Source organism: Falco rusticolus, chromosome 13 (genome assembly GCF_015220075.1).
Source record: "Falco rusticolus isolate bFalRus1 chromosome 13, bFalRus1.pri, whole genome shotgun sequence".
Taxonomy (NCBI): domain Eukaryota; kingdom Metazoa; phylum Chordata; class Aves; order Falconiformes; family Falconidae; genus Falco; species Falco rusticolus.
In genome coordinates this window covers 12,135,902-12,150,560 of record NC_051199.1, presented here as the reverse complement: position 1 = coordinate 12,150,560, position 14,659 = coordinate 12,135,902, and the positions used below count along the sequence as shown (strand labels likewise).

At 40.7% G+C, this 14,659-nt stretch overlaps 1 protein-coding gene across 3 annotated transcripts in view; it reads left to right on the top strand.

Moving 5' to 3' along the window:
* LOC119156964 (SPHK1 interactor, AKAP domain containing) overlaps nt 1-11,490 on the top strand; it is a 73,689-nt gene extending 62,199 nt beyond the window's left edge. For 2 of the 3 annotated variants that reach the window (XM_037407435.1, XM_037407437.1), the window contains exons 8-12: nt 2,274-2,453; nt 4,355-4,441; nt 6,439-6,491; nt 6,575-6,759; nt 9,276-11,490. In XM_037407435.1, the coding sequence (XP_037263332.1) occupies nt 2,274-2,453; nt 4,355-4,441; nt 6,439-6,491; nt 6,575-6,759; nt 9,276-9,419 (649 nt within the window). In that variant the 3' untranslated portion in view covers nt 9,420-11,490. The remainder of the gene's footprint in view (nt 1-2,273; nt 2,454-4,354; nt 4,442-6,438; nt 6,492-6,574; nt 6,760-9,275) is intronic. The other variant, XM_037407438.1, reaches the window with a different exon arrangement.
* Nucleotides 11,491-14,659: the final 3,169 nt, after the last annotated feature.

Below are 14,659 nucleotides of genomic sequence, written 5' to 3'. Positions count from 1 at the left end.
TGTTTGAAAATGAAGTTATTTTGGCAGTTTACAAGCCCTTTAATAACAACTTTGCCTTTGAAGCAGAGTTCCAGAAGTGGCTATGGGAGGTTTAAAGCAATAGGATTGACAGGGCAGGATTAGTGACCAGAGGCTACACCTACACGAGCATTTTGGGTCAGCGATGCAGTGCAGTTCCGAATCAGCCCGTCTCCATTTCCACACATCAGCTCCGTTTGCAGCGTGCGATACAAATTTCTTTTAAAGGGATCTCAACTAGAGGCCATACAAGTGGGTACCAGATGTGCTTGTACCCCGACAGGGAAAGCAAAGCTTCCAGTGGTTCTTCACATGGATGTGAGCCATTTGCAGCACAGCTGTCTGGACCAAGTCTAGGCTGAAGTAAGAACCTAAAAATATATATAATGTAGATGTAAAAGCATCAGCACCAATTGCTTTGATCCACTCCTACCCAATGAAATTACTTGCGAGTGTAGATACAGGCACATAGGACTCAAGGCAAAACATTCAAGCAAACATACAGTCAGTTACAGGGGAAAAATAAAAATAAAAAAGCCATGCCCATGCAGGCCTGGGGAAGAGGTCTTCAGCAAGAAAAAAAAAAAAAATTTTTTTCTTGTATGTAGGCAGTGCAATAGGCCCAGTCCTGTCAGTTACACAGAAACCATTCCAACTGGCTGTTCAGGAGTAGGGAGCTGTCAGTGCACAGCATCGCTGGTCTGATATGTAATTGCATAACAAATCAAACAAACCCCAACACGCCAAGAAACAGCGCCCACAAAAACCTCTCGTATTTGGGACCATGTATTAGGTGTTACCTCTCCTGTATTAAAAACCTGAATAACACCACTGCCCTGCGACTCGGCTGCTCAGGGCCTTCATGTTACTACAGATTGTGAGTTTGGCACCTGAGGGGTCGGGGATGACAGGCGCAGCCAGCTGGCAGATGCTGAGCGCCTGGCAGAGCAGAGGTCCTCAGGCAAACACGTCCTGCTCCCCCCGTGCAGCAGGCTCCTCTCCCTCTGGCATCCCGCATTAATGCAGCAACTTCTCAGCCATCCTGAGAGTCAGAACATGGCAAAAGGAGATATCCACAACGATACTGCCTCAGTATATTCTTAACCAAATTAATTACTTGGGAGCAATAGAATTTTGGGAGTGATCCCTTGCTCTAACTGAAGACAGGATGCCCCAGCCATGACTGTAGATAAAAGCCTGAAGGCGAGAACTTCTCTAGTGGGATCCTGCAGAAGGCTGCCAGTACACATGACACTGTTTTAATCACAACGTTGCAAACGCAGACCATCCAGTAAATATAACAGAACTACAGTTTTGCTTTAATTTTTATTCTGGTACTGCAGTGATATGTAACTAATTCTTTCTTGTCATCCAAAAAAAAAAAAAAAAAGGGGGTGGGGTATTATATACTTTTCTGCCTGCGTATCAAAAGCCCTACAGTAACTCACACACTCCCGTTTGGCTCTGAAAAGTGACCATAAATGAAGTTTTTACTTTTCATTTGTGTGTCCATTTGTGGAAGCGTGTGTCTCTATGCATATTTGTGTGTGTGACATGTTCAGTATGCAGAATTATAAAGCATTTTTCCTTTAACCCTGTATTTTCTAAACTCCCTCTGGGCTCCATATTCAGTCTGGTTTCTGACTACCTGCTGCGCTCCTACCTAGAAAAAGAATTCTTCGTCCTTCCCCAACCTAAGCAGCAAGGGTCCTAAGGAACGCAGAGGGCTAACAGTCCTTAGTGATTCAGAACCCACAATACTTTCCTACTTTTACTTCCAGACCTCTTTTGGATCTACAGGGCCAACAGGGTAGAAAACCCTGGCAAGAAATGTATTCATCCATTACTGGGACAGGGATTTAGCACCAATATATATTTCCAAGAAACACCATCATTCTGCACTAACCATGTAACCATAATACCACATGCCTGAAGTGCATTAAGCAACAGGCCTATGCAGTCAGCATTCGCTTTGTTCATGTAAAATCTTTTTGTACAAGTTAAAGCTTTTCTCTGCATATTTCAGCATAAGGCTTACTTTGTTTTGTGTTTGGTTATAGCCGTCATAAGATCCTTTTTTAAGAGCACCTCAGTATGCTCAGCTGGGCTTCGTGTATAAATTATGCACTTGTCCAGTCCCCTGCATCTGTATAATTTTGCAGCTTGGTTGACTCTAATGAGCAGCATTGCTTGAAAACCGGTGGCACTATTTGTCTAATTACAATATCAATGTGCCTTCCTTATCACCTTACTAGCAACAGCCCTCAGAGCAGACCCGATGCTGAAATCGTGGGAGAGACAAAAACAGCTGAAGAATTTCCAAACCATCTCAGCAGCAGTGAAGAAAGCACTGGCAGCTGGTCCCAGCTAGCTAACGATGAGGACAATCCTGATGACACAAGTAGCTACTTACAACTCAGCGAGCGATCCCTGAGGTACCCTTATTGTCTCCTCTCAGTATACAATACGGTCTACTCGGACAAGTCAACGACTTGACTACCATGCACCAGGAATGAGGGTCAACCACTTGAGATTTATTCAGAATCTGTAAAGGAAGCCTAATGACAATGTTAATTTCTTTATTTTTTAAAAAGGGGGGGTAAAGTTAGCCACATTCTAGTTCTCAGCCAGGTCTTTTTGTTGTTGTTGAGCAGCTAGATTCAGACAAAGAAAAATCTTCCTGGCACCACTCAAGTGCCTCAGTCCTACAATGAAAGGGCCATTGGACAAGCTAATTGGTATGGTCTTTCCTTTGATTTATTTGCATAATGGTTTTCTTGGCATCTCCTTAGCAGAGATGGATGAGACTGCTCTTCCCACCAGGTATCTGTGCACTGAGAGCAGAGACAGAGCCCTGATCTGCTTAGACTGGCACAGGGGAGCAGATTAACGGAGGGTGACCAAGTTCCCTTGCGTAGGTGTAAACTCCAGAGCTCCCATTGCAATGCGCGGCTTTTTATTGCTATTCAAGTCAGGACACGTATTTAAAAAAGTTACCTAGCCGTTTGAGTTTATATAAAGTTATGTTAGTTTGACTTCAGCCCTTTCATGACTTCAAGATGAGCAAGGATTTTTTTCTTCACGTGCTTTTAGATTAGATTTTAAAACATTGCCAAGTAATCACAACTCTCTCTTGGGTATTAAGACAAAAAGGAGGGAAGACAGTACGGTAGTAAAGCAGGAAAGAGAAGAAGTCTCTGTCAGAGAGCACTGTTGGCTAGCTGAAAAAATACTGAACAAAACTAGTCTGTCAGTGTGGGTGAACATTCATCCCATTATTATGGTATCAACCTTTAACAAAGTCCTTGGTCTCAGAGCTAATGTGTTGTGCCTTTTGGCTCTGCATTGAAACAGAAATTGCTACAGCAAGTCTGAATGCATGGCGTGCTGACACTGACTCAGAAAAAGCCGATGGGGAAAGGAACTGTCTAATCAATCCTTCTAATAATGTAAGAAAAAAATTCTATTAGTTGCTTTTCCCATAAAAATTAAGTGGTTCAAGTTGACTCGCCATACAGAACTTGTTTGTGCTCATTGACTTGCAGCCAGCAAATTCACAACTTGCTCATGAGACCATTGCAATATCTACGTAAACATTCACTGTCAAATTTATGATGATGTTATAAAGTGAACTGGTACTATTTTTTCTAAATATTCTCAGATGTAATACTTCATTCTTGTGAAGAAGCCAAAGAGAGTACTTCTACATACTACTGGTCCCAATGACCTCTGGCTTTAATTAAAATCTCAGTCTTTCAGAGTAGTCAGAAACATAAGGGGTCACCACTGTACCTGTGGGTTCCATCAGATCCCAGATAGTATCTGGGATGTGATGTAATACACGGACACTGCTGCAGGTTACAGGCGTGGAGTCACCGAACAGGTAAGTAGTATGATGGGCAACCAAATGCCTTGCTCTAAGTTACCATGTTCAGAGGTAGCTGAATCTCTGCAGGTTTTTTTCCAGGACATCTCTGTGCCTGATCATCCGTCTTTTCAAGGACTTATGCAGACTGGGTTTTGTCCGAGGCCAAATCTTTGTTGCATGAGCCACTCACAAGAAGATAGTCCACTTTTTTTGTTTTTCCTCTCCAGTTTACATCATCACTTGAGACATGCTCCATCTAGAACTATTTTAATAAAAGCCTCATTATTTTGAGCAGATTAGGGTGCTTCATTCTGGGAACCAATTGCTGAGCACAATCGGTCACGTGGAATTCTGCGTAACAGGGGGCAGCCTCCTCACTTTGCTTTGTACATAAATAAATTTCAAAAAGATGTATGGAGACACGTTCAGTGCAGCTTGGCACTAATATTTAAACTTTTGCTTTGTCAGCAATGGCAACAGCAGTACAACTAGCAGTCTTGGCATTGTGGACCTGGAAATTTATCAGGAGAACGTGCCATCTTCTCCTATGATTAAGTAAGTAGTCACCGAAGTGAGACTTGATGTTTAGTCCAATTTTAACTGCAAATTGTTTATGCCATCTAAAATGTGCCAAGCCTTGCTTTGCAGCTGCTGCTGAGCTTGCCCTTAGTTTCAGGTAAAAAAACACAAGCAGGTGTCTGTGCAGAGTGATAACACTGGACAGCGAAAGATCACGGGAAAGCCCACCCAGGTGGATCTCTCAAGTGGATGGATCCACCAATCGCTCTGCCTAAAAGTTTTCTGCAGTATTAGTTTCCCATTGTGGTAACTTTATTCTCCAAATAAATTCAAATCTTATCAAAACTCTACTGTAATACCAAATCAAGTCAGATAAGGATCAATTAAAGTCAAAGAGAAAAAATACAATAGCATTCTTCCCAATAATAATAATAATAATAATTTGGCCGAAAGTACATCTTGCCTTTTGTTTTGGGGCATGTTTCTAATGAGCATCAATTAAATTATCAAGAGATGTGCAAGCACCTGCCTAAAGATTCTGGTACCCTGCAACCTGGTATAACCTGCCAGACGGTGAATGTCCCGATGCAGTCAGGGCATGGCCGCTGCAGAAGCGTATAGGCTGTATCACAGTCTATACACTTGGAATGTAAACTTTGTGAAGTTGGTGATATCAGAACATCTTCACAGCTTGTTACCGGACTGTACTAAACTGTCTTGCTTTTGAGAGGCTCTTTTTTTGTAAGAAATCTGGGCATTCACATTTCTGTAGAAGTACACGGATTCTCTCTGTGCTGCCAATTCAGAGACTAACCTCGTTAAAATACTCCCATCGTCACAGTAGGCAGCAATACCCTCTGCAGGCATTCCTAAAGATGACCACTCTCCCTTATATGTCTGAGGACCAAAGGGATAAATTTCTGCCTCCCCTCGTTAGCTTTCAGGGGCTATTCTCAGGTGTTAGCCAACAGGCGTGAGAAGTTTGCACTTCCACAAGTCAAAGTCAAGGCACAAAGTACATCTGCTATTCAAACAGAAAACTGGAAAAAAAATCTGATGGGAAGGAAGTTTTTAAGCACCTGTGTTCTAAGTCATGAACAACTATATGATGCATGCTGCCATTTTCTTCTTTCCTCTCACATCTTGCAATAACCACTACGCAAGTATAAATAATCTTAATTCTTTAAAGCCTTGGGGGAGATTCTGAAATCCTGTGAGTGAGGGTGGTAAAGAGTAGCATCCTCCCATGCCAGAACAAGCCTAACGCTTGCAGCATTTCCCCTGACTGAGCGCAGAATGGGACCGCCTGGAAGCGTGTGCTGTCAGTGCTGTCCCTCTGGGAGCGATGGAACAAGTGTATCAGCTGCAACATCAATAGTGAATGTGCACTCTCCTGCCACAAGCACATGAGCACGGCTGCTGTGTTCAGAAATGGAAGCTGAAGCAGTGACCGCATGCCTGGAGTTTGTTTCCTGTAGTTTAAGAAAGAGATTGTACCTAAGAAACTAAGACCTTTGGGAATTTTTGCAAGGTGTAAACAGAAATTGTTTATCCAAACAGCTAATCTATTTAAAACTAGAAGTAGCTGATGTCATTGATAGTTATGATTGTGTTTAACGATGAAAGATAAAACTAGAAAGCAAGACTTAAAAAGATTCAGCTGGGGAGAATAGCACTGAAAAAGGCAGACAGTGGAAGTTCAGTAATTCCACCCAGGTTATGAGACTTGCTGTGTCTTACCATAACGTCATTTGCTTGTCACTATGTAAACTGTAGAGATAAACAGATCCTGGTGAACTGTAATGCACAGTGCAACCAGTTCAAGTATTTCATCCTATTAAAGGAATTCCCATACCTTTTCCTGAGTAACAGATTACATAAATATATTCACTATTATATTCTTTCATCCTGTGTAACTTTTTTCTTGCAGTTTTCTAGGTCTTACATTGAGGGAGAAGTTTATCCATCATGAAGCAATGTTGTAGACTGTTCCTAAATATCACTAATAAGCTTTGTTGTTGTTTGTTTCTAAGTGAATTAGTAGAAGAAAAGGTTTTCCTTAAAGAACAGACAGAAAATACAGAAGGTAAGTTGAACCATATCAAGTAAAACACACATTTGAAGTTAACACAAGTAATTGCACAGTAACTGTTGAGAATATTTTTCCAGAAAGTACTGCTGGGCTTTCAGTGGGAACAGCTGCTTGTCAAAAGGACCTACTGGTGATAAACTTTGATCTGGAACCAGAGTGCCCCGATGCAGAGCTGCGAGCCACCCTGCAGTGGATAGCTGCTTCTGAACTTGGAATTCCAACCATCTACTTTAAGAAATCTCAGGAAAACAGAATTGAAAAGGTAGTATTTACAGAATTGGGCGTACTATTAAGTCACTTTAATCACATTAGCAGTTATGATTTATATGTTACTGAGCTTAAAAGCAGATGCAAAAACATCATTACAGCAAGATGGCAATGCTAGTGTGTATTAAGAAAGGGAGGAGAGGGTTAAACGTGTCAGAATTTAATGTACGTGAAATATTTAGTAGGTTGTCTATGGCACAAGAAACAGTATCACCATGAGACCTTCTCCAAAGCCTCTATAATATGCTTTGATGAATCAGTTTGCTTTTTCATATTAGTGGTCATTAAGCATCAGTGCCCAAGGCAGAATTCAGCGTCCTGTACGTGGCTGCATTGGAAGGGTTGCAGACAGATAGCTTACATGGCGTTTATGCAGGTAGCTCAAAAAATAAGTATCTCATGCATGTGGACATCACACAAAGTTCTACTCGCTGACAGTAAAAGCTGACTATGATGCGAGGTAAAAGTTGGATTTAAGATTTCCAGCTTTGAAATTTTTTAGCCCTTACGCAGGTTCTGGCTTGCCTGCTGCACTGATTAGGGCAGCCTCAGGCAGGTCGGACCTTGCGCCTGGCTGTTCATAAAGTTAGAGCTGGGGCTACCACAGGGTGCCACAGGGTCCTGACCCCTCCTGTGCATTTAGGTGAGATCTGCCGTGGACAGATGCGTTGGCTTTATAGTCACGTCATGCTGGCAGGAGAGGACTGCTGCCCACCGCCCAAATGTACAGAAGTGACTTCACTGCAGAACAGCAATAACCTGTTGGCTCAGGTGCACTGTCCGACATAATGAGACTAAACAGACCCGTCTGTGTAGACGTACCCTTATGTTATTACTACCCTGAGAGACAGCTCTAGTCCAGGCAGTGACCAACCAGTGTTTTCCAGTGGACTCATATTTGCTATCACACATCTGCTACTTGGAAAATTAAACTGATTGAAATATTTTGCATCATTGCATGGAAATTATGAAGCACCTCCCCTGGCTTAGCAATAAAAAAGTGCTGTGTGTGGCAGCACTCCTAGCCCAGGCATAGCTTTGCCTCTGCCAGCCACCATTTTGAAAGCAAAGTCTACTTTCAGGGAGAGGCAGACAGGATCAGACTACCAGAACTGTGAAACCTTCTGAGCTATTAGTCCAAGCCAGAGCACCAAGAGCAGCACTGAAGTCAAACATGGTCACAAGAAGCACAAACCGTTTCTGTTCCTGAATGAGTAGTCGGTGCTCCACTGTACATACCACCAAATGCCACCCACAGTATTTCAGGAATGACCAAAACAGCCCCATTTCCAAGATCACCAAGAACAGCTCAAGCCTTAAGGCTTACCAAAGTGTCATGGTTTTCAAATCAATTAACGAAAAAAGTATTACAAATCAGTATTTTGGTCTTTTATGGGAAGATCGTTTTAAGTAGCGGAGATATTGTTTGATTTTCTTGAGTACATGCATTTGGGAATCATAAACATAATTTAAAATGCATTCAGCAGCAGCGGTCCAAATTGCATCTAATTAAAGAAACAGCTGTCAGCTTTACCCATGTGCTTTGGCAAACAGTTAATTCAATTGCAAAAATACACTAGAGAATAATGAAGCACATCCTGCCTACAACAGTGCTCTTGGAAATCGCGTGCCTATTAAATATCATTAAAATACATATTAAAAGTTTAGGCTTCAGCATGTAAATAGCAAACAGCTACACTAACTAGAGACATACAATATTTTCTTGTGTGGTTTAAAACTGGAAACGTAGGAGCAGCAAGCTAATTAGATATTGATTGTGAAACTCAAAGAAATGAAAAGCTTTGATTTTCATTTATGTGCTGCAGAAAAAGATGGGACCAGATGTATGACACTGTGAGCCCATTATTAAGTATAAAGTGGACAAAATTCAGGATTTTTTACAGCTGCTTAAGAACATATATTTAACCTTTGGTTTATCCGGAAGTTAAAACAAGATCAAATATAGATACTCTCTGTGATTCAACCACAACTGTAATAAATGTCTTCATGTGACAATTTACCCAGAATTCCCTCTCGCCAGTACTATGTGAATATTTAAAATACTATGGGATGTGTATGTGGAAATACAGAAAATATAAATTAAAATATAGCTAATAGTAACGAGGAGCTATATTTTCTTTAAAATGGATGGTCACACTTCCATTTATGCTGACAGTGAGCTGTCGATAACAAAGCTGTGATCCTTTATCAAGCTCACTTTCACTGTTCTTACTTTCATTGCAATAAATAAAAAATAGTTGATGACAGCAGCTAATTTAGAAAATGTCACGAGACCTGACCAGTCTTTGCAGAGCTATGGAACTTCAGAAATGAAGTTTTATAAATAGAAAGAACCTTTACGTTTCTGCACGGTGAATTGTGTCCTCTCCCTCATATAGTAGTGCATCTACCAAGGATGTTCTAATAGCACCCTGGGTGTATTCATTTAACAAAACCTTAGCAAAACGTTAACCAAATCCTAAGCATGTTCTGTTTTGGTTTTTTGTTTAGTTTTTGGATGTTGTGCAATTAGTTCAACGGAAGTGCTGGAAAGTGGGGGATATTTTTCATGCCGTGGTGCAGTACTGCAAGCTCAGCGAGGAAGGCAGAGAGATGACACCGAGCCTGTTCGACTGGCTGCTCGAACTGGGTTAAGAAAGTTCACCTGTTCAGAATTTTTGTTTTATTCCAGTTTAAATAAACAGTGGCTTGTGTAATGCTGTGATTTCCAAACAACACCGAATAAAACGAGCAACAGTATACAAACTCTACAGAATCAGCACACGTGCGTTCCACAACTGAACCAGGAGCAGTGAAACCAAGGTGTATTGTATCTTTCTGTATCACGAGAGACTCTTGACATATTGTGCTATAGGATGTACTGTACTAGGAGGGGATGGATTTTTAGCCTTCTGAATTAATGGACTACACAGTAAAGGCTTAATTATCTAATGTGTTCCATCTTCATCAGTTCAATTAAATCAATCAGCTAAAATGGGATAGTACACCAACGTTCAGTTTTAAAACACCAATATTTGTACAGTTTAACTATTAGAACCAGCGTATGTTCCAGGATGCCTAGACACACCCATGTCCCTATAACAAATTGTTTTTAACTCCCCATAGTCTGCTAAGGGTTAAAAACTTCTGAACACTTAGCACCTTTGCAGTTAGACAACACAGCGGGAAGCTGCTGAAAACACAGTTTCTTTCCACGTGATAATTTTTCTTCCATAGCAGTTCCCGATTCCTGTTGTGCTCTCAAGGAAGTAAAATCTAGACTCTCAGTTACTCCCCTTAAAACAAAAAAATAAAAAAAAATAAATTATTCCTTTTCACTTGGAGGCAGCGCAGTTCAGTATAGCTACACCTGGCACAGCCCTGAACACAGCTCTGCCAGTCAGGGCCACGGGTCCTGAGCCCTGTCGCATCACAGACCTGCCACGATAGGCAAGTCATTTCACCTCCGTGCCTCAGTGTCCCTACCTGGTAAGAGGGAGTAATGATAGTACAATTGTTACGTAAAGTGCTTCTATTTCAAGCCCTATGTAACATGCTACATATCAGTTAAAAGCAGTGGGGAAAAAAAAAAAATACTGTTTTCATTTTAATCAAATCACTAATAAGGCGAAGAAATGCATATCTGAAATAAGAACCATCTTATCATCAAAATCTTAATGTTAATTTTTATAGCTTACAAGAAAGCAGAATGATTGTTAAAATTTCGGCATACTTGTTCATTTTGGATATAAGCGTTTGGACTGTATGCGATAGCTCACGTTACTATAACATTTATATAACTGTTTGATAAGATATACTATGGTATTGTCTTGTTGAGATGATCTGTTAGTATCATGTACTTAATGATACATTCTCTTGACTCTGCCAAAGAGATTGGTTTTGAACTTAAAGGTAAATACAACTTATCACATCACAGCTCTTCTGCAGTTTGTTTCTTTGAAAATACTTATTTTTCATCTCTCCCTACCCAAATAGCATAATAGAAAATCTGCCTGCTTTTTCCAATATTCAAGAGATGTTTTATTTTCCATATAACAATATATGCTTCTGTAATATTTCTTGGGAAAAAAAAAAAATTATCCTTTTGCACTAAATATTTTTGAAAATTTTGAAGTAGTTTTAAATAATTTATGAAAAAGAGCCATATTCTCAATTTTATCTTTAAAACCATTCCTAAACTTGCATGATTGCATCACTCATTTGTTATGAAACGCAAATTGTTAGCGAATCAAAATCTAACGTGGAACATTAACACGAGTAATTCTCCATCTACTGTGCAGAACATACGAAACAGTGAAGGTGACTTTACTGTCAAGGTAAGGGTCAATTTATTGCGTACACTGAACATAACTGTGCAGTCACTGGGCCTGCTGCTAAGAATTGCTGAACATCCATAGCTCCCGCTAACATGAGCGGCAATTCTGAATGCTCAGCGTTTCTGAGGCTGGAAGTTAATAACAAGCACCAAGTACTACAGACTTAAAGTGCTTTGTTTAAGTTCATAAATGGGAAAGTGTATTTATTTTTAAACCAAATACAGTTAGTTGTCCGTATAAATTTTTTGCTGTGATAGAATAAACGTTTACTTATCCTACAAAGCACAAATACCATGACGGAGTTGTAACAGTGTGATGCAGTTTCTCTGTACAGTAGTTCTTAATGTTGCAATTTATTCAGAAATAAATTTATGTTATAATGTGTGTCCTCTTTGCCGTCTTCAGAAGTTCATGAATGTGCTGTGGGTTTTTTAACCTATTAAATAATATTTGCCTGCCATCCCTGCAGCTTCTCAAAGCTCTGCTTCTGGATAAAAAGCCTGACTCATGGCCCTGACCAGAACAAGTCAGAGCAAGCTCCAGGTCTTACCTCATTTCCAAAGCTACGGCTTTACTCAGGTTCCATGATTCATTCAAGTGATACAAGGCTAATCGTAACATTCTTAGTATCACAGTAAAATAAATTACATATTCATTGCCAGAAAAACCCTCAACACACCAAATCTCTTGTAAGTGTTCTCTGTAGCTGCTTTCAGTACTTGCAAAAGCGTGCAGGGGGTGGGGAGACAGAAGCTCTGGAGTTTCTTCTGCTTGTGTAATTTTGCACAGATATTTACTGCCCTACTGCCTAAGTATAAAGGTCTTTCTACTGCTAAACAGAAAAGGAAACCAACACTTCGCTGAGTAAATCAGAACAGGACTTGTACACCATTAAAAAAGGCTGAAAGAAAGTCAATCTTAAATACACATAAATGAGAACTTCATACTATACACAATTTCAGGTGAAAATCAGAGTAAACGATAAGCAGTTCGGCCCCTCTGTATACACAAGCATGATGGAGGTTGTTAATACCATGAGGGCATGTTGGGGACGGCTGCTCACTATCTTTCCCAATACAAACCAGGACTCAACAAATGAAACTCACAGGAGCCGGATTCAAAGCAAGCAAAAAGCGACAACATGTTATCAAAGGAGAGGATGCAAAACTTGTACACAGGTTCAAGTGGGAGCTGGTTAAGTGCTTGAACGAGATGCACCACAGACAAACCCCGTGAGCCTCAGGAGATGCCCTGGCCACCAGAGGCCACCCATGGGAGCAGCAGGCACGTTTACCTTGGCACCTGCTGCAGCACTGGTCCCAGTCAGGGTGTCACTGGTCCCAGTCAGGGCAGCCCCGCCCACCTTCAACTCTGCGAGAAGCCTTTGGGGGAAGGTGCCCGCTATCCGGTTGTTGACTCTACCACCCACCTAATGACAAGCAGAATGAGGCCTATAGATATATTAATTCAAACAGGAGAATTACCTATCGAAAAATAAGTATTTTAAAACTTCATTTTTAGTTTGGATTTGTTTAGGGCACTTTAAATGTTAGGATAAGCAGCAGCTGAAAAACTATACCTCAATTTTGTCATAACACTGGAGATTTTCAGTATCTTCAAGTAAATTAATCATTTTATTGTGGTCTGTGATAAAAGTGGTCACCTGTTTACAGTTATCTTGTTAAATTCAGCAGGTAACTTTTCCGGAGAGGCCGATTTTGCTGTTTCTCTTGTCCAGTTTCATGCAGAACTGCATGACAGGCAAGCATAGGAATGCCACCATGAATCCTGCACTCCGACTTCCAAAATGACAGGAAAAATACCCACCACTCCATTGAAATAGAGAAGCCACGTGAGCTACTTAATAAAACAAATTCCAGCTGAGAAGGAAAGCAAGTCCATACTAGCAAATTTAAGAATTTTAATTCAAGGCAGAACCATTCCTAAGCCTGCACTAAATATAAGCTTATAATGCCACTACTTCAATTTTTCAAACCTTGTGTAAAGCCAGTCATTACAAGGAACAGGCCTTCAGAAAGCAACTTGCGGCTGTACAGCATTTAGCAGGACAGACAGTTAAACCGAATCAGCTGGGCTATCAAACTAATTAAAACAATTTGAAGTAAAGGCAGGTCTGGCTGATACTGTGGATACTGTGCCCCCCTCCCAGCTTCAGCTGAAAATTAGACAATAAAGTGGAGCAAACTAGAAAATACTATCAAGCAGGATATGTTTCAAATCTTTTCACAAACTACCCAGAAAATGCAAGTGATCACATGGAAGGAGCCGAAAAAGAAATTCTCACAAAATGCCACTTTTAAAACATGAGTGGGTATGAGCATTCCTATTCAGAAAACAATTTGAATCTCAGGAGATAGAAACAGCATACATCAAGAGTCTCAAGTACAAATTCTGTGTTTACATGGAAATCCTTCCTCATCTTTCTCCTGTAAAATTTGTGTTCTGTCCTGGGGAAGTCACATGATACAGGCTAAGGGCTATTTTCCCTGAAAAACAAACTTGTACATTTACAGAGTTATATATGGAAGGATTCAGTGGTCTAGAGGACAGAAACAATACAGCAAATATGATTTCCACTGTGACAGCCCTTGCTAAGGCACACCTTGGGCATCTCCCGAAGTAATCCTGGTCAGTCTGGGCACAGGGACTCCTGGTTGCCAGCATTTCAGGCTAATGTTGAAAGCCGCATCCCACTCCAGCCACCCAGTGATTAAAATAGCAGCTTGGAGAGTGCAAGGTATGTAGCAGCCAATGTTTTTTTAATAAGATTAAAGAGGCACCAGACAACAGAGCTAGAGCACACGCACGCACGCGCTGATTTTGGTTGCAGGGTCTGAAGTGGCATTAGAGAAAGGGATCAAGCTGCTACCAGGGACACAGAATGGTTTCAGGAGGATACGTCTATTCAATGCACTCTTAACATATATCTGTATAATTTATTAAATCTACATATGGGGAAACCAAGGTGCAGAGAACCTAATATCAAAGCATTCGTATGATGGTACCTTACATACTACAGAAGTTCTTACAATGCGCCAATTCAGCACACTTTTCAGCAGTGCTGAGTCACACCAGATGTGAAAGTATTTCACATTTGAGCAGGAAACCTGGCTAACTTAGCTTGAAAAGCAATTCTACTTACTGAGTGGATCTAGGGAGTCAGAAATAGAGCCCAGATGGCCTCCCAGTCCAATGCTTAGTCTATGAAACCTCAACTCACAATTTTACAAAAAATAGGATAACAGCTCAAAGCCAAAAGCTACTACAGATGTTTGATTCACTGAATCACTAGTATAATATAAAAGTCATAATGGAAAAGGCAACAAAAAGTAACCCAACCTGAAAGATTAAGGAAAAAAAAAAATCTACTACCTAACCACAGTCCAAATGATTTTTTTCCTTTGTGGTGGTTACACAGAAAATAACATTTCAGGTTTTAAGTACGTAGCAGTATCCGTACACATTTCATCACACCAATTTTCCTCCATTTTTGTCAGCTGGAAATACACACCTGTGAGTACAGCTGCAGTGCAATCC